The sequence below is a fragment of the Octodon degus genome, unplaced genomic scaffold (assembly GCF_000260255.1).
Source record: "Octodon degus isolate 3935 unplaced genomic scaffold, OctDeg1.0 scaffold00147, whole genome shotgun sequence".
NCBI classification, from domain to species: domain Eukaryota; kingdom Metazoa; phylum Chordata; class Mammalia; order Rodentia; family Octodontidae; genus Octodon; species Octodon degus.
This window is the reverse complement of record NW_004524723.1, coordinates 4,395,353-4,419,116: the sequence shown is the minus strand read 5'-3', so window position 1 is coordinate 4,419,116 and position 23,764 is coordinate 4,395,353. Positions and strand designations below refer to the sequence as shown.

Below are 23,764 nucleotides of genomic sequence, written 5' to 3'. Positions count from 1 at the left end.
AGACAGAGACAGACAGAGACAGATGGACAGAGAAACAGGCAGGCAGACAGGCAGGCAGGCAGACAGACTGAGTAGACATCTACACACACAGAAGGAAATCTTTAACCACATGAAGGCACAGGAATAAGACAGCCATCCATAAGCCAAGGCCAGAGACCTCCAGAACTCTGAGAAAACAACTTTCTGTTGCTGAAGCCCCAGTCTGGTACCTTGGGATGGCACCTCTGACTCCTGCAGCTTGGGTGGGCTCTGGTGGGGAGGTGTGGAGTGGCAGAGTGACAGTCCCTGCAGCAAGGAGGCAGGACAGCCAAGTCAGAAGACTTCAACGTGCTGCCCTATGCGAGTGGCTCTGGTATAGCTATGTGGGTAGAACCACAGCCCTGAATTACATGGATCTTTCAGTATTACAGTTAAATAGGATCAAAGGCCACATTTTTTGCTCTGTAAATTTGGAGCTACAGCTGTTTGATTTGGTTAGCCTTTGAAGCTGGCTTAGTCCTTATCAGTAAAACCAATTCTAAGTATTAACAACATATGCTATACATATTTTATATGAGCATCTTCTGGAATCTATTAATGGTGTTTGGGGCTCATAAGAGAAAAGAGTCACTGGATTCTAAACCTGTTTCTTGGCAGGAGCTTCTCAACCAAACATGAGCATGGCACTTCCCCAATTTATGAAAGAGACAGAACCTAGTAAGAGTCAGGTGGCTTGCCAAGTTGAGCAAGCCAGATAGGGCCCAGCTGGAGACAAAGCACAGCCTCTTGCCATCCCCCGCGTTGGGCTGCTTTCCTTTTCATGCTGACACTGAGATCCAGGTGTCTGAGACCCCTCTGTCCCTTTGCTGAGCTGCAGCGGCACCATGGGCTCTTGGACTTATACTGCTTGGCCACCTGCTAAGTTGTGTGGTTCAAAGCTCACTGTTTAACCTCTCAAAGTTTCAGTTTCCTTATTTAAAAAAAATGTGGAGAGCATAAATAAAGTTTGTTGTAAAGAAACTGCAGCATGCAGTGCCTATCCTACCACCAGCCCGTCCTCCAGGAATCCCTCCTTCCTACACAGAGAGATCCCTTCTCTGCCCCAGGGGACAAGGTGAGCTCTTTCAACCCTTGCATGCCACAATTCATGACAGTCTCAGGGCAGCTCCTTCACTCCTTGGCATGCCACAGCTCATGACAGTCCCAGGGCTACACGCACTCGCTGTGGCACCTTGTGCTCCTTCTTCGTGTTCAGCTGCCCAGTAAATGCTTCTGTGGATCCAGATGCCCAAATTCTAAATGCTCCTCCAGCCACTAATCTTTTCCTGTCCTCTGGACTCGCCCTCCTAATCTCATTATTCCTGTTGGCCCTTTGTCTCTCATCCCCTTCTCTGACACCCCAAGCTTTTAGCACCTACCACTGTCAAATAGCAATACACTGGAAGAAAAATAAAATTCAGTCATCTTCTCAAATCCCAGGATAGGGGGCCTGCCCCGTAGCTCAGTTCTTTGAGTAGCTGCTTCCACAAAGCAGTCAGGCTCAGGTTGCTGTGGTTCGATCCCCACAACTCAAGCCAGCCAAACCTGCCTTGAAGGCATTTGGAGAAAAAAAAAAATCAAATCCCAGGATGTTTCCTGGCTGGGGGGTCAGGCAAGGAGGGTAGAGCAACCCTCTCTATTTGCAGGCAGTCACCCTCAGAGAAGCTCAGATCCTTCCCCTGGGGTGCACAGGACTCCTGACCCTGAGGCACCTCACTCACTGCTCCCCTTCTTCCTCTCCTGCCCACATTTTCCCTGAGCTAGCTCTCTCTCTCTCCTGAGCCTACCCCCTGCACCCAAACACCAGAGAAGCCAAGCACATGCTATAAACCCACATGCCCAATACCAAGTCCAGGACTTTTTCCCAAACTGCTCCTTATCCCTGTCTCTCCACAAGCCCCCTCCTTGCCCATATCCAGTCACAAATGCTCACTGATTCCATCAACTAAATAGCTTCTCAGTCCAAGGTGTACCCTGGTCCCCAGGCCTGTCCTAACACAAAGTGGCCCAAGTGAGCTTTCTTGGGTGTAAGCCTGAACCCCTTCCATTGCTGAAAGCTCTTCAGTGGCTGTCTACTGCCCCTCAGGACCAAGTCCAACTGGTCCTACAAGGTCTCTGGGCTCTGCACCTGGCTTTCTTTTCTAGCCTCTTTCCATTTCTTCCATCTGGGAAACCTTCACCGTGCCTTCTGTACTCAATCATCTTGTTTCTCAAAATTCAGTGTGCATTATCACGACCTACAAACTTGATACAAATGGACTCCAGGTTTCCAAATGCTGCTGGTGGTCCCTGTGGTGACCTTTGGGTCACTGCTTTGTACTTTTTGGTTCCTCTCATGCCAGAGTCCGGCCTTCAGCTCTTTGCATGTGCCAATCCCCCTTCCCTTGGCTGACTCCTATGCATTCTTCAGGCAGGTCTCAGCTCAAGGAACACAACTCCATTGTTGTAGCAGAAAATACTCCCCACCCCCGTATGCCACCAGTTACTTTGGTTAGTTGTCCAGGTAACAGCTCCTGTTCAAATTCTGGTGGCTTCTGTCTGCTAGAAACAGCTGGTCACTGAGATCCATAGCTGGTCACTATGATGCACACTGTATAAACCAGTCCCAAATAGTTCCTGTTGAGGTAAAACAAATCTGCCTCCAAATCCTGGGTGTCATTTTGGTATTTCAGCTGCCATTGCACTCACTGTCACTGTTGAAACTGCCCCGACCCTTGCACATATGATGGCAAGTGCCCTAGAGACAGGATCAGGGTCCGCCCTCTGCATACTCACTACTTACAGAGTACCTGACTCCTGCTTGACAAGGGGCTAAAAAAGGAGTAGAACACCTGGGCCTCTGTGACTCTAGGAATTCCTGTGGAATAGCCCACCCAGCCCTGGACTCTGATGTTGAGAGACACAGCCCTGGGCCTTGAATCATTAGGAAACATCCCCACACAGTGTCATGGAATGGCTGGCTGCCCATATCTGATGTCTGGTTCATCTGTCTTTTGCTTCTGTCTCTTCCTGCCCAGGCTGAACCTAGTTTTGGCCTCAATATTCTTTCTTTTGTTCTGGGAGAGAGGGCTTTGGTCCCTCACAGAAGCTTCCAGGTTGCCCAGTCTAAAGGCAGCTAGATGTGTGTCCCTGCCCCCCAGAGGAAAGGGTCTGAGAGGAGAATCAGGGAGCTCATGTTAAAAGTCTTGTCACAGACAGGTCCCTAGATTCTTCCCTCTCTGGGGACATTTCCCTTTTTAGGTAACTAGCTAAAAATAGACATCAAACCTTCAAGCCTATCAAACCCCAAATCAGCATTCATTTTCTGTCAAAGCCTCCTGAAAGGGACACAGGCTGGGTGAGTATGGCTGAGCCCCTACCCCATGGTGCTGGAGAAGCCTGGCTCAAAGGCTGAATCCTGCTGCCCAGGGAAGGGCAGGTTCAAGGCCCCAGGTCCGTTGGCTCCTCTTGCTGTACATACCACCCCCTTCCAGGGCATTCATACAGACTTGTGGAGAAATACTGGTTGCTACCCCCAGAATTAACTCTGGTGATAACATGAGAAGATTCTAGAGGAACACAGCACCTCCTATTATTGCAAATACCCACTCCCAAGTTCCCAGGACCTGGAAATGCTAGGATGGCTGTGAAAGAGGCATGGCTGGGCCAGTGGGCCAGCACTGTTTGGTGGATTCCCTCTAGGTGCTCATCCTGCCAGTTTACTGACTTCAGGGATCCTGGAAGACCAGGGCAAGGAGCTGGACAGAGTCACCCCATTGCCAGACCCCACACATATGCATGAGGAGGGGCTGTAAGGCACTGTCACAGCTGCAAACCAACATGAGGGGTGGGAGTCAATGGGTTGGCACCCACTTTCAGAGAATCATAGAAAAATCCCAGCTCCTCTTCAGAATCCTGCACAAATCCCAACCTTTTTGGCATTTGGTCTCAGCCCTGTGAATTCCTAGAAGAATTTAGCATTTTCTATAGACAAGGTTTAAAAGAAGGGTTTGATCCTAGGAAAACTTTCATAAAAATGAACACTGACATCCTCAGATGCTCTCAAGTTGATAGGCATTTTAGTTTCAGAGAGGAACACACACAGGATAGCTAAATATGCTGAGATCTGAGGTGGTCCATTACGGTGATTGGAACAGTTCAAAGTGACAAGTGTCAGAGTAGAGCTCAAGGCCAGGCATGGAATGTAAGGGATGCTGTATTTGTACTGTTCCTAAATCACAGAACATAGAGGGACAGGGATCCTTAAAGAAGGGAGCTCATGAATTGCTTATAAAACAAATATTTATCATGGTCTATGCAGGGGCAGGCTGCTCAAGTTGTAAACGCCCCTGTGGAGAGGGTCATTTATATCCTTTCTAGAAGACCATCAGTATGTACAGACTGATAGTAGTCCCTCAGTCTGTTATCACACCTGGTATCACTTCATCTGTATTTTCTGGGTCCTGGGATTGAACCCATAACCTTGCACATACTAGGTATATTCTCTACCACTGAGCTCCACTCCCAGGCCCTGCCCCCACCACTTTTATTTTGCAAAGCTTTGATTTAATCCAGGCCCTTTGCATGGGAGTTACAGTCCTAGTGCCTTTTATTTTTATTTTGGGACAGGATCTTACTAAGTCTCTAAGTTATCCAGGCTGGGCTCCAACTTGTAATCCTCCTGCCTCAGCCTCCTAGAGTGCTAGGATCACAACTGTGTGTCTCCATGCCCAGTCTGTCTTCTGCTTTCAGGCCCAATGGCTTTCTTCTTATTATGCCCTGTGCCTGAGTGTTGCCCCAAGACAGATCACACACTGGGGGTTGCCTGAATTCCCATGTCCCCCTGACTCAGGCGGGGGAGTCTGGCTGCTCTTCTGAGCCTGTGCATATCTCCCCCATTCTGACTCTATATTAGGAGAGGACCCACTTTGGGCTGGAGGGGTAAACAAAATGATCCAGGACTGTGGGTATTAGATTTCCACAAAGAGAAAACAAACAAACAACAACAAAAAAAGGGCATTACTAGCCCAACTGACAAAAATGGAGAATAGACTGTAGAATGATTCTATAGTGGCATTAGCTCAATGCAGAGTGCTTGATTGCAATCACTGCATTGAGGCTATATTCTTAGGAGACACAAAATGATTTAGGAGTCAAAGGCATGGTCTCAAATATATTCTCCATCTATCTAAATGCAAATATGTTAATATATACATAGAAAATGATAAAACAATGGAACAAAATGTAAAGGTGAATTTTAAGTGAAGAGGATCCTTGTCTTTTTTTCTTTTGTACCAAGGATTGAACTCAGGACCTTGCACTTTCCAGGTAGGTGCATACACCGCTGAGCTATTTCCCTGGCCCTAAAAGTTCCTTGTTCTATCATTGCAAATTCCCTATAATTTTCAAATGATATGAAGATGGTTATTCCAAAGTACCAGTGGAGGGTGTGCAGCAAGCCCTTGGCAGGTAGGTCCCTGGTGCCAGAGTCGCATGCCAGCTGCTGCCCTTCTGCTCAGCTCTCAGGGGAGCCAGGCCTCCACCAGCCCCAGGGGCCAGCTCTGCCAAAACCTGCTGCCTGGGGAGCTTGGGGAGAACTGTCCGCCTCACGTGGACTACACAGTTGGCCCTGAGACTACGGCAAGGCACAGAAGGTAGTGACAAGGACACAGAGCAGGGACACTGCTCCATCCTGCCTAGCTAGGAGACCCTGGGCAGGATCATGTGGTCTCCAACACTCTGATTCCTTCATTGTTAAGATGGGAATGACTATGACTGGAAGCACAGTGGCATGAGGCTTGGCCAAGACACAGAGAGAGCACCAAGGCGGCAGTGTGCGCAGGAACCTGCAACACTCCGGGTTGCGTGACTCAACCCCACCCAGCGTCTGTGTATGCCTCCCTGCAGCTCCTGCCTCCTCACCTCTGCAATGTTGTCACTCCTCTCCAACTAGACCATACAAGCTACATTCCCCTCCTCCTTCGCACCCACCAGGCTCCCATCCCAAAGCTCCCCAAACCTCCCCAGCTCCCTCCTAGGTGTACGCTGCCAGGTGCTGGCAGGTCAAGGGGCTTCTGTCAGTCTGTATGCTGTGATATTCTCCTCTTGCTCCTCAGTGCTTGGCCAGTGAGTGTGGGTGTCCAGGCCACAGACTGGACAAGCATTGCTCAGTCCCACTCTTTGACAGCTGGCTGACAGGTCCAAATGATCTTGCTGGGGACAGACAGGCAGGTGCACAGAGTGGGGCATGGCCCCAATCTGCCTGGCAGGAAACTTGCCCCTCCCTCAGGAAGAGAGATTTCTCCAGAGGTTGGGTACTGCTCAGCCCGAGGCGAAAGTGAACACATATACACAGCCAGATCACTCGTGGGGGGGGTGCCTAGGCCTAGAGGCACGGCTCAGGCTTACACACTGCATGATTCCATTTATAAAGGGAAAAAAAAATCCTACTAATGCATTTGCATATTTGTACACATATAAATACACAGAAAAAAATAACTGAATGTTTGCTGGGTGAGTGGAATTAGTGATGGATGAAAGAGGACTTTCACACTGTACTTGATGTATTTCTTCACTGTTTAAAATTCTTAAACAAGAATACATGCACAAATTACTTTTGGAAAAACAAGCAATAAGTTATTCCCCAAAGAGAAAAGGATGGGCTTTAGTTCTAAAGACAGCCCATTCGTGTCCCACCTGTGGGCAGCCACCCCCTCAGGAAGCTCTAGGAACCAAGCCCTAAGGTGCCTCTCTGGCCCTAGGGTGCAGGCTTCAAAGGACAAGAGGGTGGGAAGGTGCAGGTAGAGGGGGATTGGAGCTATCCTGCCAATATCCTTGGGTAGCAGGATGGCAGAGGGATGCAAACTGATCTCAGGGGTGTGGAGAGATGCACATTCTCATGCTTTGAGATGGCAGTCACTCTAATGTGGAGAATGTCTTCAAACTGTGAGTCTCTCCCTGCAGACATGTAGGGCTGGAGCCAGGTCTGTCATGAGTGTGGGTTGGAATACTTGCTGCCATCCTGTTCCTTCCCAGTTTAGGGTTGCCTCAACTTACAGGCATCCTGCTCACCTCCCTGGTGCACTGACACACTCTGAGGGTACTGGGGTGAGGGGCTGGACGTGGATCCATCTTTAGAGGCAGCAGGAGGCCTGCTTCTGCCAACCAACAGTGGAGTCCTGCTCCTCTCTGGGCAGCTGCTTTCCAGACTGGTTATTTCATACCAGAAACAAATACTGAAGCTCTGCTCCCACTCAGAGGCTCAGAGTTAGTTGATTTGGGGTGCAGCCCTCGCATTGCTGGTTTCCAGGCTTCCCAGGTGGGCCTCATATGCAGCGAGGGCTGTCAGAGTTGCTCTGGAGCTGGGAGATGACAACTTGATGGGAGTTTTCCGCAGCCTCCCACTCTCCAGGGCCAAGAACCAGCTCCACGTCTGCTCATTGTCCTGCTCTTGTTTTTCTCCTTTGACCTCCCCTTCCCTCCCCTCCCTCAGGGTCAGGAAACAGGGTCCCAGAGCTGAGGACCCAAGAGGTGACACAACATGTCATCTCTGACCCATAGTCCCTGGCACTCCTCTAAGAGTGACATCTCACTTGCTCACATTTCCCAATAACTAGCACAGCAGGGTTCAGCTACTATTAACCTACTCCTTGGAGGTTCTACTTAGTTTTGTTTCTGTATTTCCAACAACTTATTAAATGTTCACTCTTAACAGTCAAGGTTCTTCTCACAGATGTTTAACTCACTTTGGTTAAGTATCCATAGGAAATTCTCACACCCTCCCACACCCTGCCCCTTACCCCCCAATCTTCTGGCTGGCCAGTGCTCAAAGAATCCAAAATCATCATCAAATACATTGCTTTACGAAGAAAAGAAAGAAGAGAATAAAGTAATGTCATAACATACTGGCTTGTAATGGGAAAGAGAAAAGGTCTTTGAAGCAATTAGGCTCACTGACTCTCCTCTCTGTGCGTGGCTTATCTTCTGATCGCCTTAAAATGCAGTGCCTCTGTGCAGCCAGTCAAAATGACATGAGTCAAAGGATGATTTTGCTAACAGAATTACACTAATAATAATCAAAGCCAGGGCTACCTTGTGACTTTTGAGGATTTTAGGGACTTCTGCTTACACAGGCCCCTTCCTCCATTAAAAAAAATTATGCATATCTTTAAAAGGATATAAAATGCATATGTATTACAGTTTAATTTTTAAAATTATATTTAAAACTGATCTTGTATAAAGGTGGATATATTAATACTATGAATTATACTGTTTTAGAACTAATCATTTTTTCTTGTAATTACATACAATGGTGCATTTCTACAGACGTGTAAAAGCAATGTAGATAAATAGGCCCCAGGGGAAGCTGAGCCAAAGAGGAAAAAGGAGGCAGTCTGTCTTGGTCATGAGAACGGTCCACCTTCTTTGACTTGGGGACATCAGTGAGGGCCTTCCACGAGCAAGGCATGCACATGCCATTCTGAGGGCCCAGGTGAGGTTAGTGGGGAGCATGGGGAAGCTAAGCAGTCAGCAGAAGAGGAAGGTGCTGATACTCTGGGAGCTAAAGGGAGGAGGGAAGGGGTTGGGGGAGTTGGCCTGGAAAGTATCCGGTGGAGAGAGGGGCCAGCGCAAAGACCTGTGGGAAAGAGCTTGGGTGTGTGGGTGGGGGCTGTGCTCAGTGAGGAGCTTACTTCCATTTCAGTATAAACAGGAGGAAGGAAGGAAGGAAGTTGGGAGGCAGGATTGGGAGAAAGAGGTGGCAGCGAGGACACACCTGTGAACATGTGCACACAGTGTGGTGGGAGGGTCCAGAGCACAGACAAGCAAGTGTAGGGGACTTTGAGGTGCTGGGACCACGGATATTTCGGACTGCGGTGAAAATGTCAGAGTCCCCTAGCAAGGGGACTTCACTGGGCAACAATTCAGAGTAGCTCCTGTGGAGCGCAGGATGACAAGTGAAAAGGTTGGGAGTGAGGCTGGGGGGTCTGGGCAGGGGACAAGATGGCACAGGGGCAAAGGGGAGGTGGTGTCAAGAAAAGGCCACTGGCTTGGTCCTCAGGAGAACCTGGGCATTGGAGGTATGGGCAGAACGGATGTTCAGGAGGCAGGTGCTCTGTTGGTGCCACCCCCTGCCGTGGCGGGCAAGCCAGGCCAGTACTCACTCTCTGTTCCTAGCACAAGAGGAAGAGAGGTCTTGGGCCTCCGGGATTTCATCTCTGGGGCCTTGGTGTTCTCACTGGCTGGTGCATCTGGAAGAAGACAGGAATCACAACACTGGTCAGTGGCTGTCCGAGGAGCTAGGCAGAGGAGCATCTCAGTGAGAACCCCACCTTCACCCAGCGATGGCCCTCCTGGCCCACACCCCACTTGGAGGGGCTGGCGCCTGCTGAGCTGGCACTGCCTTCCCCAAAGCACCAAAGGACAGTGCTCCCCAGGCTGATAAATTAGGTAGTGGGAGCAGCAGTTGGGCAGAACAGACGGACAGGTACTGGGAGTGACTTAGCAAGCATTCTCCTTGCAGCTGGCAGCAGGAGTAATGCCGCTGGCAGGGCTGAGGCAGTCATCCCTTTGCTTCAGCTTGCCCTCACTTTTCTTTTCTCGGGCCTTGCTCTGGTCATGGGGAGGGGCTCAGCAGGGAGAGGTCTCACACTGGGGAAGAATGGACTGAGTCCCTGCCCTTGGGTGTACGGATGGGAGGAGGCTGAGGGCTCTGATTTTGCAGACCCCCTCTATGGTCAGGCTAGATAAGGCCTTGAGCAGGCGGCTAGCAAACCTCACCCTGAGGCTGCAAGCTCCTGCGGCCCCCTCCAAGGCAGGGCTGCTGAAGCCCTGCAGCAGCAGTTGGCCGGCGGGCAGGTGGGCAAACAGTTCCTCACGGCTTTGCTCTACACACCCTCTTGTTTATTTTATTATTTTTTTCCCATAAGTTTATTGAGAAACAAATAGCAATGAGACAGTTTCAAATCAAATTGGTAGGACAGTTTCAATAATTAACACATTGCATACATTCTTCCTAGTGGTTAATTGCTGTACAAGATGTGGACTTGATATCTTATTTACAAACACCATTAGAACAAATCCCTCTATTCATTAAGAGAATGTAACTATATATCTATCCTAACCACTTTGAATACACAGATACAAAATGGACATTCACTTGTATCCCCTTTTTTTGTTAAGTTCCATCATTTAAATATTATAGGTGTGTAAACTCAGCAAAATATTCCAAAAGAGTCCAGTAGTCCATAATAGTATTGGGTCTTCCTCTTCACTGGCAGTGTCAGAAATTGTTGACCTGAGTCCCCTACAGCTCAACATAACAGCATGGCTTTACTTCTTATATTTCGTTTTTATACTTTTCTGCTGGATGGTTAAGAACAAGGTAAAGCAGGGCCTATGCAACAAGAGTTGTAGCTTTTGGGTCTGATAAAGTCAGTGAAATCCCCTCAGGATTTATGCTGAGATATTGTACCTCAGATTGTAGATCCTTTTCAGTGTCAGCCATGTGGATGAGTCACGGCCAATGCTTGGCCAGTGTGCTCTCTGTGAAAGCCTGAGAGAGTGTCTTCTCCCCATGTGACTCTCCTTAGGCACACTCTACATCATCGATCACTTTCCTCTTTGGCCCCATAATCTCCTTGATCAGAAAATTTGGGACACTACCGAGTTACATGACGTTACAGTACAAGTTTTCATATGTCCCTGAGTCTTAAGTGACCTTGGAAGGCTAGGGCCAAAATGTTGGCTTTCCTTGCAGCCCTCCTTTTTCTCTAATTTTGGTCTGCAAACTTAGGTTGTTAACCATCCAGAAGACAAGCTTATTGTTATTACCATACAACCCAGGCTGTTAAGCTTAACCTCACTATCTGTCTGAATAATGCAATGCTCGAACAATGCCAAGAAAACTCTCCCCTATCAGGCAGCAGGAAAGCCACTCTGGGCTGCTAGAGCTGAGCACAAAAGGCTTCCACTGAGACAAGATGAGATTGAATTTAAGAAGTTGTAGGGAAACTGCCCAGGGCCCAAGTAAGAAGTTATTAGTGGAACAGCTGTCACCACACTTCAAGGTCTTCACCGGCTTCCTTTCCCCATATGATCACTTACAGGGACAATCTGGGGGTGCCTTTCCAGCCCCTTCCTGCCCCCCTTCTGCTCCTGAGAAGAGGAAGCTTAGAGGGAGGAGGGGGACTTTCCAGCTGAGGCTCTGGCCACATTCCTGTGGTCTGGCTGGGAGGAAGAGCCATTTCACTGTCCCTGCCTCTAGGATACTGGGAAACCAGAACAGAGGGGCTGGGGACACTCTCCAGCTTGTGGACTGAGTTCCCAGCTGGACGCATTTCGCCTTCAAGGTGGCATCTAGATCTCCCACCTGTTCCGGATTATCATTGCTTCTGAGGCCTAACACCAGCCAAGCTTCACTCGCTACTCAGTGCCTGCCATTTTCCGTGGGCCGGGTGAGCCAGTTATGCTCTGTTAAGGCACCGGGCAGCTCACCTCAGCAGTGGATCACAGGCCTTGAGGTTGTGGCCCTCACCAAATACAGCTGAGCCCACAGCCGTGCAGCTGCAGGAATGGTTCAGCCTGGGCCTAATGTGGCACTTCTAGTGCTATGTGGTAAGGTTAGGGGTGAAAGAAAAAGATAGAAGACATCTGTTATGCAGCATTGACAGCCCAGTCCTTCCCCTTCTGCTTTCCCTGCTCTGTCTCCCTATTCTTACTAACTTCTAGAAGAACAGAGAGCCCCAGATCCAGAACCCACACTGCCAAGCTCTGGGTGGGGGTTGGCACCCAAGGGCACCAGTTTCGTGTGGACACAGTGAGGAAACAGAAAGTCCCCCCAGGACTTTAAAAAAAAGTGCACCTAGACCTTCCCTTCCCTTCCCCTTCCCTTTCTTCCCTTCCCTTCCCCTTCCCCTTCCTTTCTTCCTTCCTTCCTTCCTTCCCTTGCCCTTTTTTTTTTTCCCCAGAAGAAGAGTAGAGCACAGGGTGTGTACATACTTCTAAACCCTTTTCTTCAACAATCTCTGACTCAATAAATCCCAGAGCACAGATGAGGTGGTGAGGAGAAAGCAGCATTCTTTCTTTTACTGATGAGGAAACTGGGGCATAAACAAGAAAAGGACAAGAAGCCCACTTTTTCTGGGTTCCTGAAAGAAGGGCAGTAGGGACTGAGATTCCTCCTCTCTTCATGGGTCATGCTGGGCTTCTTTCCAAGAATCCTGACTGTGGGGACCAAGAGAGCATAGTTTGGTTTTGGCTTTGTCATCAGCTTGAAAACATGGGCAAATCATTTCAACCCCCAGTGTTTGTGCTTTCAACCTGTACAAAGGGAAGGGTTCTTATTTTCTGTAACTCACAAAGGTGAGAATGCAGAGTGTCTTGGAGAGCCACGAGGTGTACATGCACCATGTACCACTCCTCCGACTAAGTATATTCTCTTCTCCCCTGTGGAATTAGCTTGAATGTTCTCCACTTCCAGAAAGCCCTTTGACCAGCTCCTCTCCTATGCTGGAGGATGTCAATGTGGGAGCCACTGCCTGGTGGTGCTTTGTGCCTTGCCCTGGGAAGATGCACTGCCCCTTATTTTTCCATTTGGCCATGAGAAAAGGGCCCATGCTTCCCTTTCAAACCAGGCACACTGCAGACCTGGAGATCTGTGGGGAGCCCATCCCTCAGTGCCAGCTCCATGGGGGACAATTCATGGGCCATGGGGCCATGCCAGGGATGCGGAGCCACTCAGCCTCCGTGAGAACCACAGCAAGGAATGGGCTGGAAGGAACATGTGCTGAATCAAAAACAGCTCTGTGCTCACATGGCTGTCCAGGGGATAAAAATAATAGTAATAAAAGTTTAAGAGCAGCTTGTATTTTTGGTCCATTTTTATCATTTGTGATGAAACCAAACTTTGCTTCTAGGTCTGGGCCCTATGGCTGGAGTCTTTTGTTGGCCTGGTTGTGCCTCTGGAGAAGCATGGGGAGGAAAATGGAGGTGTGGGAAGTGGGGGGGGTCCACTGAGGAGAGAGGGGAAACTTGTCCTTACATGGACAATGCCTCACCCCTTCCACTGCGGGCTAGCTTGGGAGTCCCCTAAGGCCGCAATTCTTCTTTTGTTTTCCCCAAGAGGTGGATCCCTTGGCTCTGATCCCAGGCAGAGAGAATGAGGTAGTGGGGGGATCTGGGAGAGTTCCTGCATTTCAGGAGCCCCAGTAGGGGGCAACATAGAAGGGTGGGCTCTAGCCTCTCCAAGATGGACCACTCCTCCTTTCTGGGCTCTCTCCTCCACCGAAGGCAAGCAGTATGCTAGCATAAGAGACAGCTTGGTTTTGGCTCTGCTATTTATTTTTTTTATTTTTATTTTTTTTTAAATTTTATTTATTTATTTATTTATTTATTTATTTATTTATTTATTTATCTGTGTGTGTGTGTGTGTGTGTGTGTGTGTGTGTGTGTGTGGCCAGCTCAGCCCACCACGGGGCAGGGCTGGCTGGCATGTGGTGCTGGGGGATTGAAATGCGGTCCCTGTGCTTTGCTAAGCTTGTTCTAAGTAGGTGCTTTAGACCACTGAGCCATCTCACCAGCCCATTGGCTCTGCTATTTAATGCTGTGTGTCATTGGGTAAATTCCTAAACTTTTCTGATCTTCCTCACTTGGATAATGGGAATAACAACACTTCAGTAGGAGAATGAAGGAGGAGGGAGTCATAAAATAATATGTGACATTTACTTGGAAATTATTCACCTAAGCTCTGGACTATGTGCTTTAGAAGCTCATAACAGGTGGAACTATAGCACTCCCCAACACTAGGAACTTGTGACCTATGAAAGCAGCAGCGCTGTTTAGTTCAGTCTAGTATCTATAGTGTCCTATAATGACTTAGAGAATAAATATGAAGGTAGAAATGGACTGAGGAATACGCTGGAGCTGACACCAACAAAGGAAGGGTGAATCAAGGTCTGGACAGTGACAGTGGACAGCAGTAGGTGGAGGCTTTGCGCTAGATCCCCACCCAGCTAGTTAGGGGGTGTTGACTAGCTCCCAGTGAGGCTGCTCTGGACCAGGTCACCGATGACCTCCATGTGGCCACATCCCCTAGCTAGTACTTAGGCTCATCTTTCCTGGGCAGCAGCGTTTGACATACTGATCCTCATTTCTTCTTCACCTTTTGGCTTCTGGGACTCTTCCCTTTTTTGGATTTTTTCTTTTCCCTCTGTGGCCAATTCTTTGCAGACCCCTGTCTTGCCCCTACCTCTCAATTTTGGATTCTGCCTTCTTCCTCCCATTTTCATCCCCAGGGACCATTCTCAAGCCCAGAGCATTCAAAGGCCACAGCAGTGAGGTGGCTCCCCAGACCCCAGCCCCAGCCCTGATCTCCCTCCTCCGCTTCAGATTTATCCAGCACCTGCCTCCTGAGCCCCTCAGTCATCTTCAGATTCACATGTGCAAAACTCTTGACTGTCCCCAGCCCCTGCCTTCTGATTTGAGCGGCTGGCACCACTCTGGGTCCCTCCATAGAAATGAAGACTTCAGCCAGATGAAGACGACAGAAGCCCTCACCACCCATATCAACTCATCAGAGAATCCTGCTAGCTCCACACCACACTGGATTATGAATCTAGTCACTCTCGTCTCTTCTAGCAATAATGTGGGCTCAGCTGCCATGGCTCCTGCAATCTGATCTCCCTGCTTGCCTTCCACCTTCTCTGAATCTCAGCAGCCCAAGACACCAAGAGTGATCAAGTGTCAATGCTGTTCCACCATACTCAGAATAAATCTGGCTTCTCTGTCACAGCTCCCCTGGCCCTCTGTAGTTCCACTTTCTACTGCTTTGCCCCTGGCTTGTGGTCCACCACCCTAGCCTCCTTCCCCTTCCAGGAAGGCACAAACACAGCTTCACTGTCACCTCTTTCTTCTTAGTGGCAACTGCTTATCTTACTTCCTGCAGGTCTCTGTTCAGATGTCCCATCCCCAAGAGGCCTCAGTGATCACCTGCTCCCTTATCCTGCTGCGCTCCTTCACAGTGTGAGGTACTCCCTGAGATGAAGACACATCTGTTCACCGGCACTACCATTCCCCCATCCCTTTGTGGACTGTCCGGTCTTGAGAGCAGGAATATTTTCTGTTTTACGTACTGTTGGTAACACCAGCCCTGAGGGCAGTACTGGGCATGGTGGGCACCCAAGTATTTGCTGAATGACAAATGATGGCACAGGTGCCCCCTGGAACCTCCCCTCCTACAAGACATGCACCACCCTCTGTGGTCATGATGTCCTATTTTCACTGCCACCAAGGCCAGCCAGGTGCCTGGGGAAGCCAAGCCTGAGCTGGAAAGGAGAGAATGAGCCAGCGAGGGGCCAGGATGGCTTCTGACTCCTGTCTGAGGGTGCTAGCCTAAAAAGGACTTCTTCACCTCTGGGTCTGATCACAGACAACAAGTCTTAGTCCCTTGTGAAGAAGGACTCAGGGCAGAAAGGGCTGGGAGCAGGGAGATCAGATTCTTCTGCAGAGTGGGGCCTGCCAAGTAAACGAATCCCTGCATAAGGAATGGCATCAGGTCATGGAAAGGCACCAGGCGCACCTGAGTCCTGCCTGCAGGGACAGGGTAGAGTGTGTGAGATGGAAGGCTGTGGGCCCTCACTGAGCCTTTGCTCACTGAGAAAGATACTCTGTCCATGCTGCATAAAATGGAACTGCACACCAAGGAGATGACTCAGTGGTGTAAGCACCTGCCTGGCAAGTGCAAGGTCCTAAGTTCAATCTCCGGTACCCTATGCTCCCCCCCGGGCCCCCAAAAAACCAAAATGGAACTGCAAAGTGGCTCGTCAGGCACTAAAGGTCAGCTTACCTCTCCTGAGTGAGCTTTCTGGCAGTCTTACCCATAACTAGGTGTTATGGTTTGTGTCTGGTTGTCCCCCCAAAGCCTCATGCAGTCATGGGGTGGACTTCTAGAGTCTGTGATTAACTCATGATCCACTGGAATTATGGGCATGAGTGCTGCTGGGATTATGGGTGTGAGTACTGCACCCAGGCGGAGGCAATCAGCCTGAATGCAACACAAGGGAGACAGACTTGCTCTCCGCAGCCATTGTTGCTGCTACTCCTCCCTCTTGCTGTTTGCTGCCGCCATGCCCTGCTGCCCTCTGTCATGTGCCAGTCTGCCTTGGAGCCCGTCAAGTATGGCTTAAAACTTCTAGTAACTCTGAGCTAAATAAACCCTTCCCTCCCTAATTTTGAGTGTCGGGTATTTGTCCCAGCAACAAGAGAAGAGTAACTGAGACACCAGGCTTCTGCTCCCTTCTGGAGTGATAGACTGACACGTGCCTTCTGAGTGTGGGAGGAGGGGTAGTACAACAATAATCAAGAAAGTGTACTAGTTGAGCGCAGTGGTACACATCTATCACCCCAGCTACTTGGAGGCTGAGGAAGATGATGGTAAGTTCTGGGTACTCTGGGCAACATAGCAAGACTTTATCTCAAAAAAGTAAATTAAAATAGGGTTGGGGATGTAGCGCAGTGGTAGAGTGCTTACCTAGCATGTGGAAAGTCCTGGGTTTAACCCCGAGTACAGGAAGAAAGAAAATTAAAGGTGTATAAGCACTCTTTTACACAGGAAAAAGCCCCAAACTACATGATTTTAAAAGTTAGATGTGCTGCTTTATTGAGGTTAATTCCCTTACTTTACTACATAAGATAAGAATCTGGGTACGGGAGTACTGTCTATAATTACAGCTCTCTGGTCTGGGAAGCCAAGGCAGGAGCACTGCCAAGTCAGCCTGGGCAACTTAGTGAGATAGCAGGACCCTGTCCCAAAAAAGTAATACATAAAGAAAGGCAAAGGGCTGGCCAGATAGCTCAGCAGATTAAAGTACCTGCTTTGGCTGAGTAAAGTCGCCAGGGTTCTATCCCCAGCATGTCATGCTGGCCCCGCCCCTGGGACACACTGACATGGCGATTGAGACTGGGTGTGGTGGCATGCGCCTATAATCCCAGTACTTGGCAGGCTGAAAACAGGAGAATCCTTAAGAGTCTGATCTATGTAGTGAGACCCTGTACACTCTGTAGACCCTGTCCTAAATTCTTAAAAAAAGAAAGGTGAGATAGCTCAGCAGTCTAAAGCACCTGCTTAAGCAAGCTTAGGCAGGCACAGGGGACCCTGGTTCAGTCCCCAGCCCCAGATGTTGTGCCAGCTCCACCCTCAAGGCAGGGCTGAGCCAGCCAAAATAATAATAATAAAATTTAACAAACAGAAAGGCTTATGGATGTAGCTCAGTGCAAAGACCCTAGGTTTAATCCCTATGAAAGGGGGAGGGGGAAGCCAGCCCGAAGTCAGCACAGGGAAAATGGACCTCACCGTCCTTTGGCAGTACACAGGACTGGTCCTACCGAGTGGTCAGGGAGAAGAACAAATGGAAAGCCACATAATTACTGGGCTTGAGAATTCAATCCTGGCTGCTCCTTAGGGCATCTAGTGCTTTCAAAGTGGTGAGATTCATGGTTCCTGAGAATTTGATTATAAATATGGACCCCTCTCTTGAAAAAAAAAAAAAATGCACTAGCTCACATTCACTCCTACTTACAATCTCCAAGAGTCCTTGGATTCACTGGGATTTCTGAGTGTCATGCCCAAGAAATAAGAAGAAGAAAGAAGAGGGGAGGCCAGGACGAAGATAGGAAGCGTCACCATCTAGGCAGAGCACCAGTCCAAAGGAGGCACAATGTGCTAGAGGGTGGCAGGAAGCCCCAGTCCTTTGCTGTTTGCTTGCAGGTGGTCTTGATGGAGAAACAGAGTTCAGTGGAACTCCAAGAAGCCCACCCCAGCACTCAGGACACTGACCTATTGCCAATCACAAAGGTGGACGGGAGGGGTGGAGAAGGCTGCCCTTTTTCTCTCTGAAAACAAGAGCAAACTAAACCAATTAACCGAGAGCCAGGCGTGTTACCTCAGCTGGTCTCTTGCCTATCATTTTCCCAACTCTTCCTGAGCCCAGCTCCCAGTTAGAGGCTGGGGGCCAAGACTGTCTTTGAAGGAACTAGAGATAAATGATGATGGTCACCCTTGCAGGAGAGTGAGAGGATCTTTCAGCTGACCTCTGGTAACCAAAGCCCCTTAGATTACAGAATTAATTGCATAAATCTTTTTTTATTTATTTTTTAATTTTTATTTATTTATTTATGTTTGTATGTGTGTGTGTGTGCGCGCGCGCATGTGGCCAGCTCAGCCCACCAGGGGGCGGGGCTGGCTGGCATGTGGTGCTGGGGGATTGAACCGAAGTCCCTGTGCTTTGCTAAGCTTGTTCTAAGTAGGTGCTTTAGACCACTGAGCCATCTCACCAGCCCGATTGCTTAAATCTTAGAAGAAAAAGAATTCCCAAATATATTCTGTAGGGAAAAAGGAAATTTCATTTTGCAAATAATCTGGAAAAAGTGTTGACGCTTTGCAGATCAGAAGAACGAACTGCTCTCTTGCATGCCTCTGGCCAGGTAAACAGAAGTCCAAGAGCCAAGGCTTCCCAAGCAGGTGAGTTCATGAGCAGGCAGGCCTCCCTATGGCTTAGAAACTGTGGGAGCCAGTGGGAGTCCCACAGGAACTGGGCTGTTAGAAGCAAGACTCCCAGTCAAGTTGCCAGGAATGCCACAACCTGACCTGAAGAGAAAGGAACAGGACTCTGACCTGGGTGGGGACAGCCCGGGCAAAGACAGACACACAGAGGAGAGGGAGCAGCGGCCCCTGCCCCTGCCAAGAGCCTCAGAGCATGCACCACAGTCCTGTTCTGAGCTGATAGTGGGTTCTGACCCTGCAGATCTGCTTCCTCAGACTTGAACCCTACGAGAAGTATTCTCAGAATCTGGTAAGGACGTGAGAGTAGCCAACCGCAGCTCCACTTTTTTTTTTTTTTTTTGGGTCTGGTAACAATTTTATGGACCCTGTCATAGTGTGTTTTCGAAAGGCTTTTCTTTATAAGACGTTTCCTCCTTCCTCCCTTTCCTTACATATGTAGATCGCAGTGTTATGATTAGGAAGGTAGATTACGAAATCCAGAATGAAGACAAAGATTCTACATCTTGTGGTATGGCAATAAAGCAGGTTAGGATTTTAGGACTCAAGTGATCCCATTTAGGAGCCAGAAGAACAACAAAGCTGCTCTTCAAGATGCCTTATTTGGACAGTAGTTTTTGACATGTCACTAATAGCTATTAACCAGACATTTCAAGGGCAAGAAACTCTTTCCCCAAAACTACCTTTTTAGACATTTCCAGGTAGGTGCCAAGTAAAAGAATGGGCACTCGATTGAAAGTCTCAAGATAGGGCTTTGCCCTCGCTTGGACCCCTGTAGGGCTGGACCTCCAGGGGAGGGAGCCCCGTGCAGGCTGCTCTTCCTGTCCAAAGGGCCTTGGTTTTCTCATCTGTAAATGAGGGTGTTGAAGCTGGAGATACAGCTCAATGGTAAAGTGATTACCAACTATGCATTCTACCTTCTGCCCCACAAGAAGAAATGATTTAAAAAATAATATTAAGTGTGTTAGTTTAAGCCTTCCCAAGGCTCATTCTGTCCTATTTCTACCTCTGTGCCTCTGGTCGAGAGGAGAAGAGTCATAAATGCTTATTTCCTGCCTTTCTTTAGGACAGATCCCGAGCCTCGCTGCTGGGCCCTGCCCCTTCCTGACATGACCTGGCAGCTCTGCTCTTTCTCCTACTCTCATGCTTCTCCCTGCTGTCTTGTGCTTCTCTGTCACTTCCAGCAGAGGCAGCCCTGTCCCCTCGCCCCCGAGACACGGCCCACTCACCTTGGAAGGATGGCTGCCCACACTGCACTCCTTCCTGGGCCACACTCTGGGACTGTGCTCAGCACTCACGCTTGTTACTATGGCTTGTAAATGGTTTGGCATTGTCCTATGGGTGTGTCCTTCTCCAGCCTGGTGCCCTGGTGCCCAGGCTTCCCCGCCCACAAGGCTGTGGGTGGTGGTCAGGTCTGGGAGGGGAGGAGAAAGTGACCCACCCCTCCTCCTGGTGGGGCAAGGAAGAGGCTATAAGCAGGGCTGCCACTTTTTTTTCTGTGTTGTTTTTGTAAGAACAGCTTGAATGACAATCCAGCGAATGACTTGGTAGGGACAGGGACAGCTAGGACAGCTCCATTCAGCTCTATGAGGGACTGAGAGATGAGACTCCGTGGGTGGTGGTAGTGGTGGGCATGACCTACCGTCCACGGTGACTTGGCAGGAACACTCCGCCTGGCCAGCGCTGTTCTTGGCTATGCACTTGTACAGGCCCTTGTCCTCGGGCAGAGCCTTCTGGATAGAGACAGAGCACAGTGAGCCTAGAGGAAGAAGAAAGAGCTGGTGAGTGGACACTGCCAGCATCTGGAGCATGAGAGATGAGCATGTGCACGCAGCAGGGCAGAGGCCTGGTGCAAAGCAACTCCCCTTCTTCCGGGAAGCCAGGGGACTCGGCTGACGTCCTGCACCCAACAGAGCTGCTGCCTCAGTCTGAGCCTCTGGGTACCTCTCCTCCTCCAGAGAGCCCTCCTTTGGGGACCTGAAGCAGAATCAGGGAGAGAACAGCCTCTGGCCCCAACACAGAGAGGGAACAAGGCGCCACGCCCCGCACACCCAGGACAAGGAGTCAGACACAGGTTACAGATCTGCTGGAGATAGGCTGGGAATGGCCTCTGCCAAGTGCAAGGCATTTGAACTGAGGAATGGTGGCCAGTGCATGGCACTGGGCAGGGGACATCCAGGGCTGCTTCTCTGTAGGGCTGGGTCTCTGGTCACTCCTAGCTGGGTGGGATAGCCTCTTTTCCTTACCACCTTCACTTGTGTCCTTTCTCACCTCCAAGACCCCTATCCTGGCCTGGCTGGGGGAGGGGAATCAGGCTGGCATACACAGGAATCTAGGATCTGGCCCTTGCCCACCCAGCTTTTGTCCAGGGCTGGCCATTTCTCCTCAGAGGCCCCTCCTGTGTGTTTTCCTCATGGGTGGGGAGAGGCCAGCTAACATCAGGGCCTGATGGGCCAGGCAGGGGCAATAGCATACTAGTGCCTGCCTTCCAACACACAGACAAGCCAACAGCATGGTGTCCTGCCCAAGGTTGCTGCTATCAGGGCAGCAACCACGTATGAGGGGAGGACAGAGCCAGAGCCACCAGCCCTGGGAGGCCAGAGCTGTGTGCACCCTTGGGTGTTACATACGGGGTGGGGAGAGTGAGACCAAAAGGGAGTGAGGCTACAGGGCACTATGCCCAAGGGGGTCTTCTGATCTCAGAAAGAACACTCATTCCTGGTCTCTTCTCCTTTCACCCAGACGCACAACCTGACCAACAATATAAGGACACCCAGAAAGAGGAAGAATGGAATCAGTTTGGGCCAGAGAATCTCACTCAGGTTGGGGAGAAAGTAAAGGCCTGATACTTTCCTGGGGCAGAATTACAGATCTTCCATCCTTCCACAGAGCCTCCCCTTTGTAAGGACTCACCTGTACTAGTTCTGGAGATAGTGAACATATCTGTCACCATCAGTCCTCCTCTGGGAGGACAGTAGGCCAAGGTTCCTTCCCACCAAGGTTAGGAGACAATTTGCAGGAACTATGGCTGAAAGGATTGAGGCTGAATCTTCAGAAAATCCAGCATGGGAGCTGGAACCAGGAGGCACAGCAATAGTGGGATGAGGACAGCTGCCTCCTTGGGAAACTGCACTCCCCTGGCTGGCAGGAGGAGGCTAGGGCGGTCTCTGGGCTCAGGGCCAAGGCCCAGGGGAAGCTAATCCCACCTTGCAGTTTTCTTTGTCTGGGTGGATGAAGCTCTAGGAACAGATATCCCACCCCCAAAGTACATCCTGTTCTAATCCTTGGTTTCCTTTCAGTTTTGGTCCCCCGAATGCCTTTGGCCTTAAGCCAAAAAATCACACACTGCTGAGAGTGACAGGAGAGGAGGGCAGCAGTGCACTGGATGGCCCCACCTTCTTCCCCCCAGCTTTACCCCATAGCTGGACTGGCCAGGGCCAAGTCCACGTGCGTGCAGGGGGTGGGGGGATAGGGGAAGGGCTGGGGGCCTGAGAGGCTGGCTCCCCCAGATGAAGAATCTGGTATTTCCTGTGGGACTGCTCATTCCTGACCTCCACAAGGAAATTGTTTCCCAGAGATTTATTTATTTATTTATTTTTTTTTTAACACAGTCTCAGCCTGGTGGGGCTGAACGGATGGGACCGAGGGGGATGGGAGAAGTCAAGAGTAGACTCAGTCCTTCCCAGCCTGTGAGTAAAAGCTCTGTGTCTGGAGGTCTCCCAATGCTCCTTCCCGAGTGGGTGGGCAGAGGGAGGAGGGGATGAGCAGGAGGCATGGAGCCATCGGATAGTCTGGCTGCCCAGCTAGGAGGCTCCTTCAGCTGGCAGAGCCCCCTGGCCTGGCCCCCCTGGCAGGCTCAGACCAACAGGGAAACTCACCTCCAGACAACTGTCTCAGACACAGTGCCCTCCACATCACCTCTAAGCCCCCAGCCCTAGCCGTACCTCTTCAGTGCTCCCATATCATCCCAAGCTCATTGTTACCGAGGTGTGTCCCTAAGGTCACTGCTGACAGACATGCCCATCTCTCACACTAGCTCAGGGACACTGACTGTATCTAGCATGAACTCTGAATCTGGAATGCAATCAGAGTAAAAAAAAAATATTTGTCATTATGAGAATGACAAAGGCATATTTGTGCAGCAGGCGATCAGGCAAAATCTATGCAAGCAAAGATCATGAACTTGTAACATAACCTACTGTTAAAGACAACAAGTTTTTACAGGAAGGAAAAAGTCCTAATTCAGAGGTCTTCCAGTGGATGGTACATACAAGGGAAGTGACTAATGTAAGGCCTGGCATAGAGTAGGCATTGCAGACCTCCAGCTCCTGTAGGATGAACGTCTATAAGTTTGAAAAAGGCTTCACAAGATTCCTCCCTGAAGGTAATTAAAAATGAATCATCTCTTGACAACAACAACAATAATAAATCCTCATAATTAGACTGGGGGAAATGATGGCAGGAGAAGGCCAGGCCTGCAGCAAAAAGCAAAGCACAAAGAAGTCATAGCTCAGGGTCACCTCAACCCTGCCCCTGGCCCTGAAGCCAACCATGATAGGTGTAGAAAAGGTGACCCAGTGTCTGCACTGGAGCCAGCCCAGCTGGCGATACCCTGAACCCCACCATTCTGCAGCTCTAGGGTGTAGGGAGGGGAAGGGTGCTCTCGTGTGTCTGTCCCTCTACGGGTGACTCGTTAGCTCCAACTGATGGCAGTCACAACTCTTCTCAGAATGTCCTCAGAGCTAGCAACAGATACAGGTTCTGAGGCTCATCACAGAATTACAGACATCAGAGAAGCTGTGAAAACTACAAAGCCTAACTGGTAGTGGCCCCACACAGAGGTGCATGTGGCTGGGCAGAGGGTGCAGGTCCCTGGCTGAAGTGGTGACAGTCACTTGGGAAGGCATCTTGGAGCAAATGAAGCTTGATGGTAGAGGGGACCACAGGAGGGCCCAGTGCAGTGGGGCAAGAAGGGATCCACATCAAGGATGGGGGCAGGGAGGGTATGAGCAGGTGGGAAGGACAGTCAGACAGACTTAGCCAGTCCTGTTCCCTTATGAACCACCTCAAACCCCAAGCTTCCCTATTTCTTCCAACACCCAGTTGGTCCAGACACCCACAGCTGGTGGTCTGCCACCCCTTCCTCCTCTCTTAGCCCCATCCCACCCTGCCTTTCCTGCATGCTGAGGCTCTCGATTGTCCTTGCTTCTTGCC

The 23,764-nt window shown here is 49.9% G+C and overlaps 1 protein-coding gene across 3 annotated transcripts in view; it reads right to left on the bottom strand.

Annotated features, from left to right (window-relative positions):
* Positions 1-23,764, bottom strand: part of Mylk (myosin light chain kinase) — a 228,515-nt gene that overhangs the window by 50,683 nt on the left and 154,068 nt on the right. For 2 of the 3 annotated variants that reach the window (XM_023702276.1, XM_023702275.1), the window contains exons 17-18: positions 20,193-20,309; positions 9,159-9,245 (exon numbers count right to left, since the gene is read on the bottom strand). In XM_023702276.1, coding sequence (XP_023558044.1) covers positions 9,159-9,245; positions 20,193-20,309 — 204 coding nt within the window. Of the gene's footprint in view, positions 1-9,158; positions 9,246-19,779; positions 19,867-20,192; positions 20,310-23,764 lie in introns of those variants that run through there. The other variant, XM_023702278.1, reaches the window with a different exon arrangement.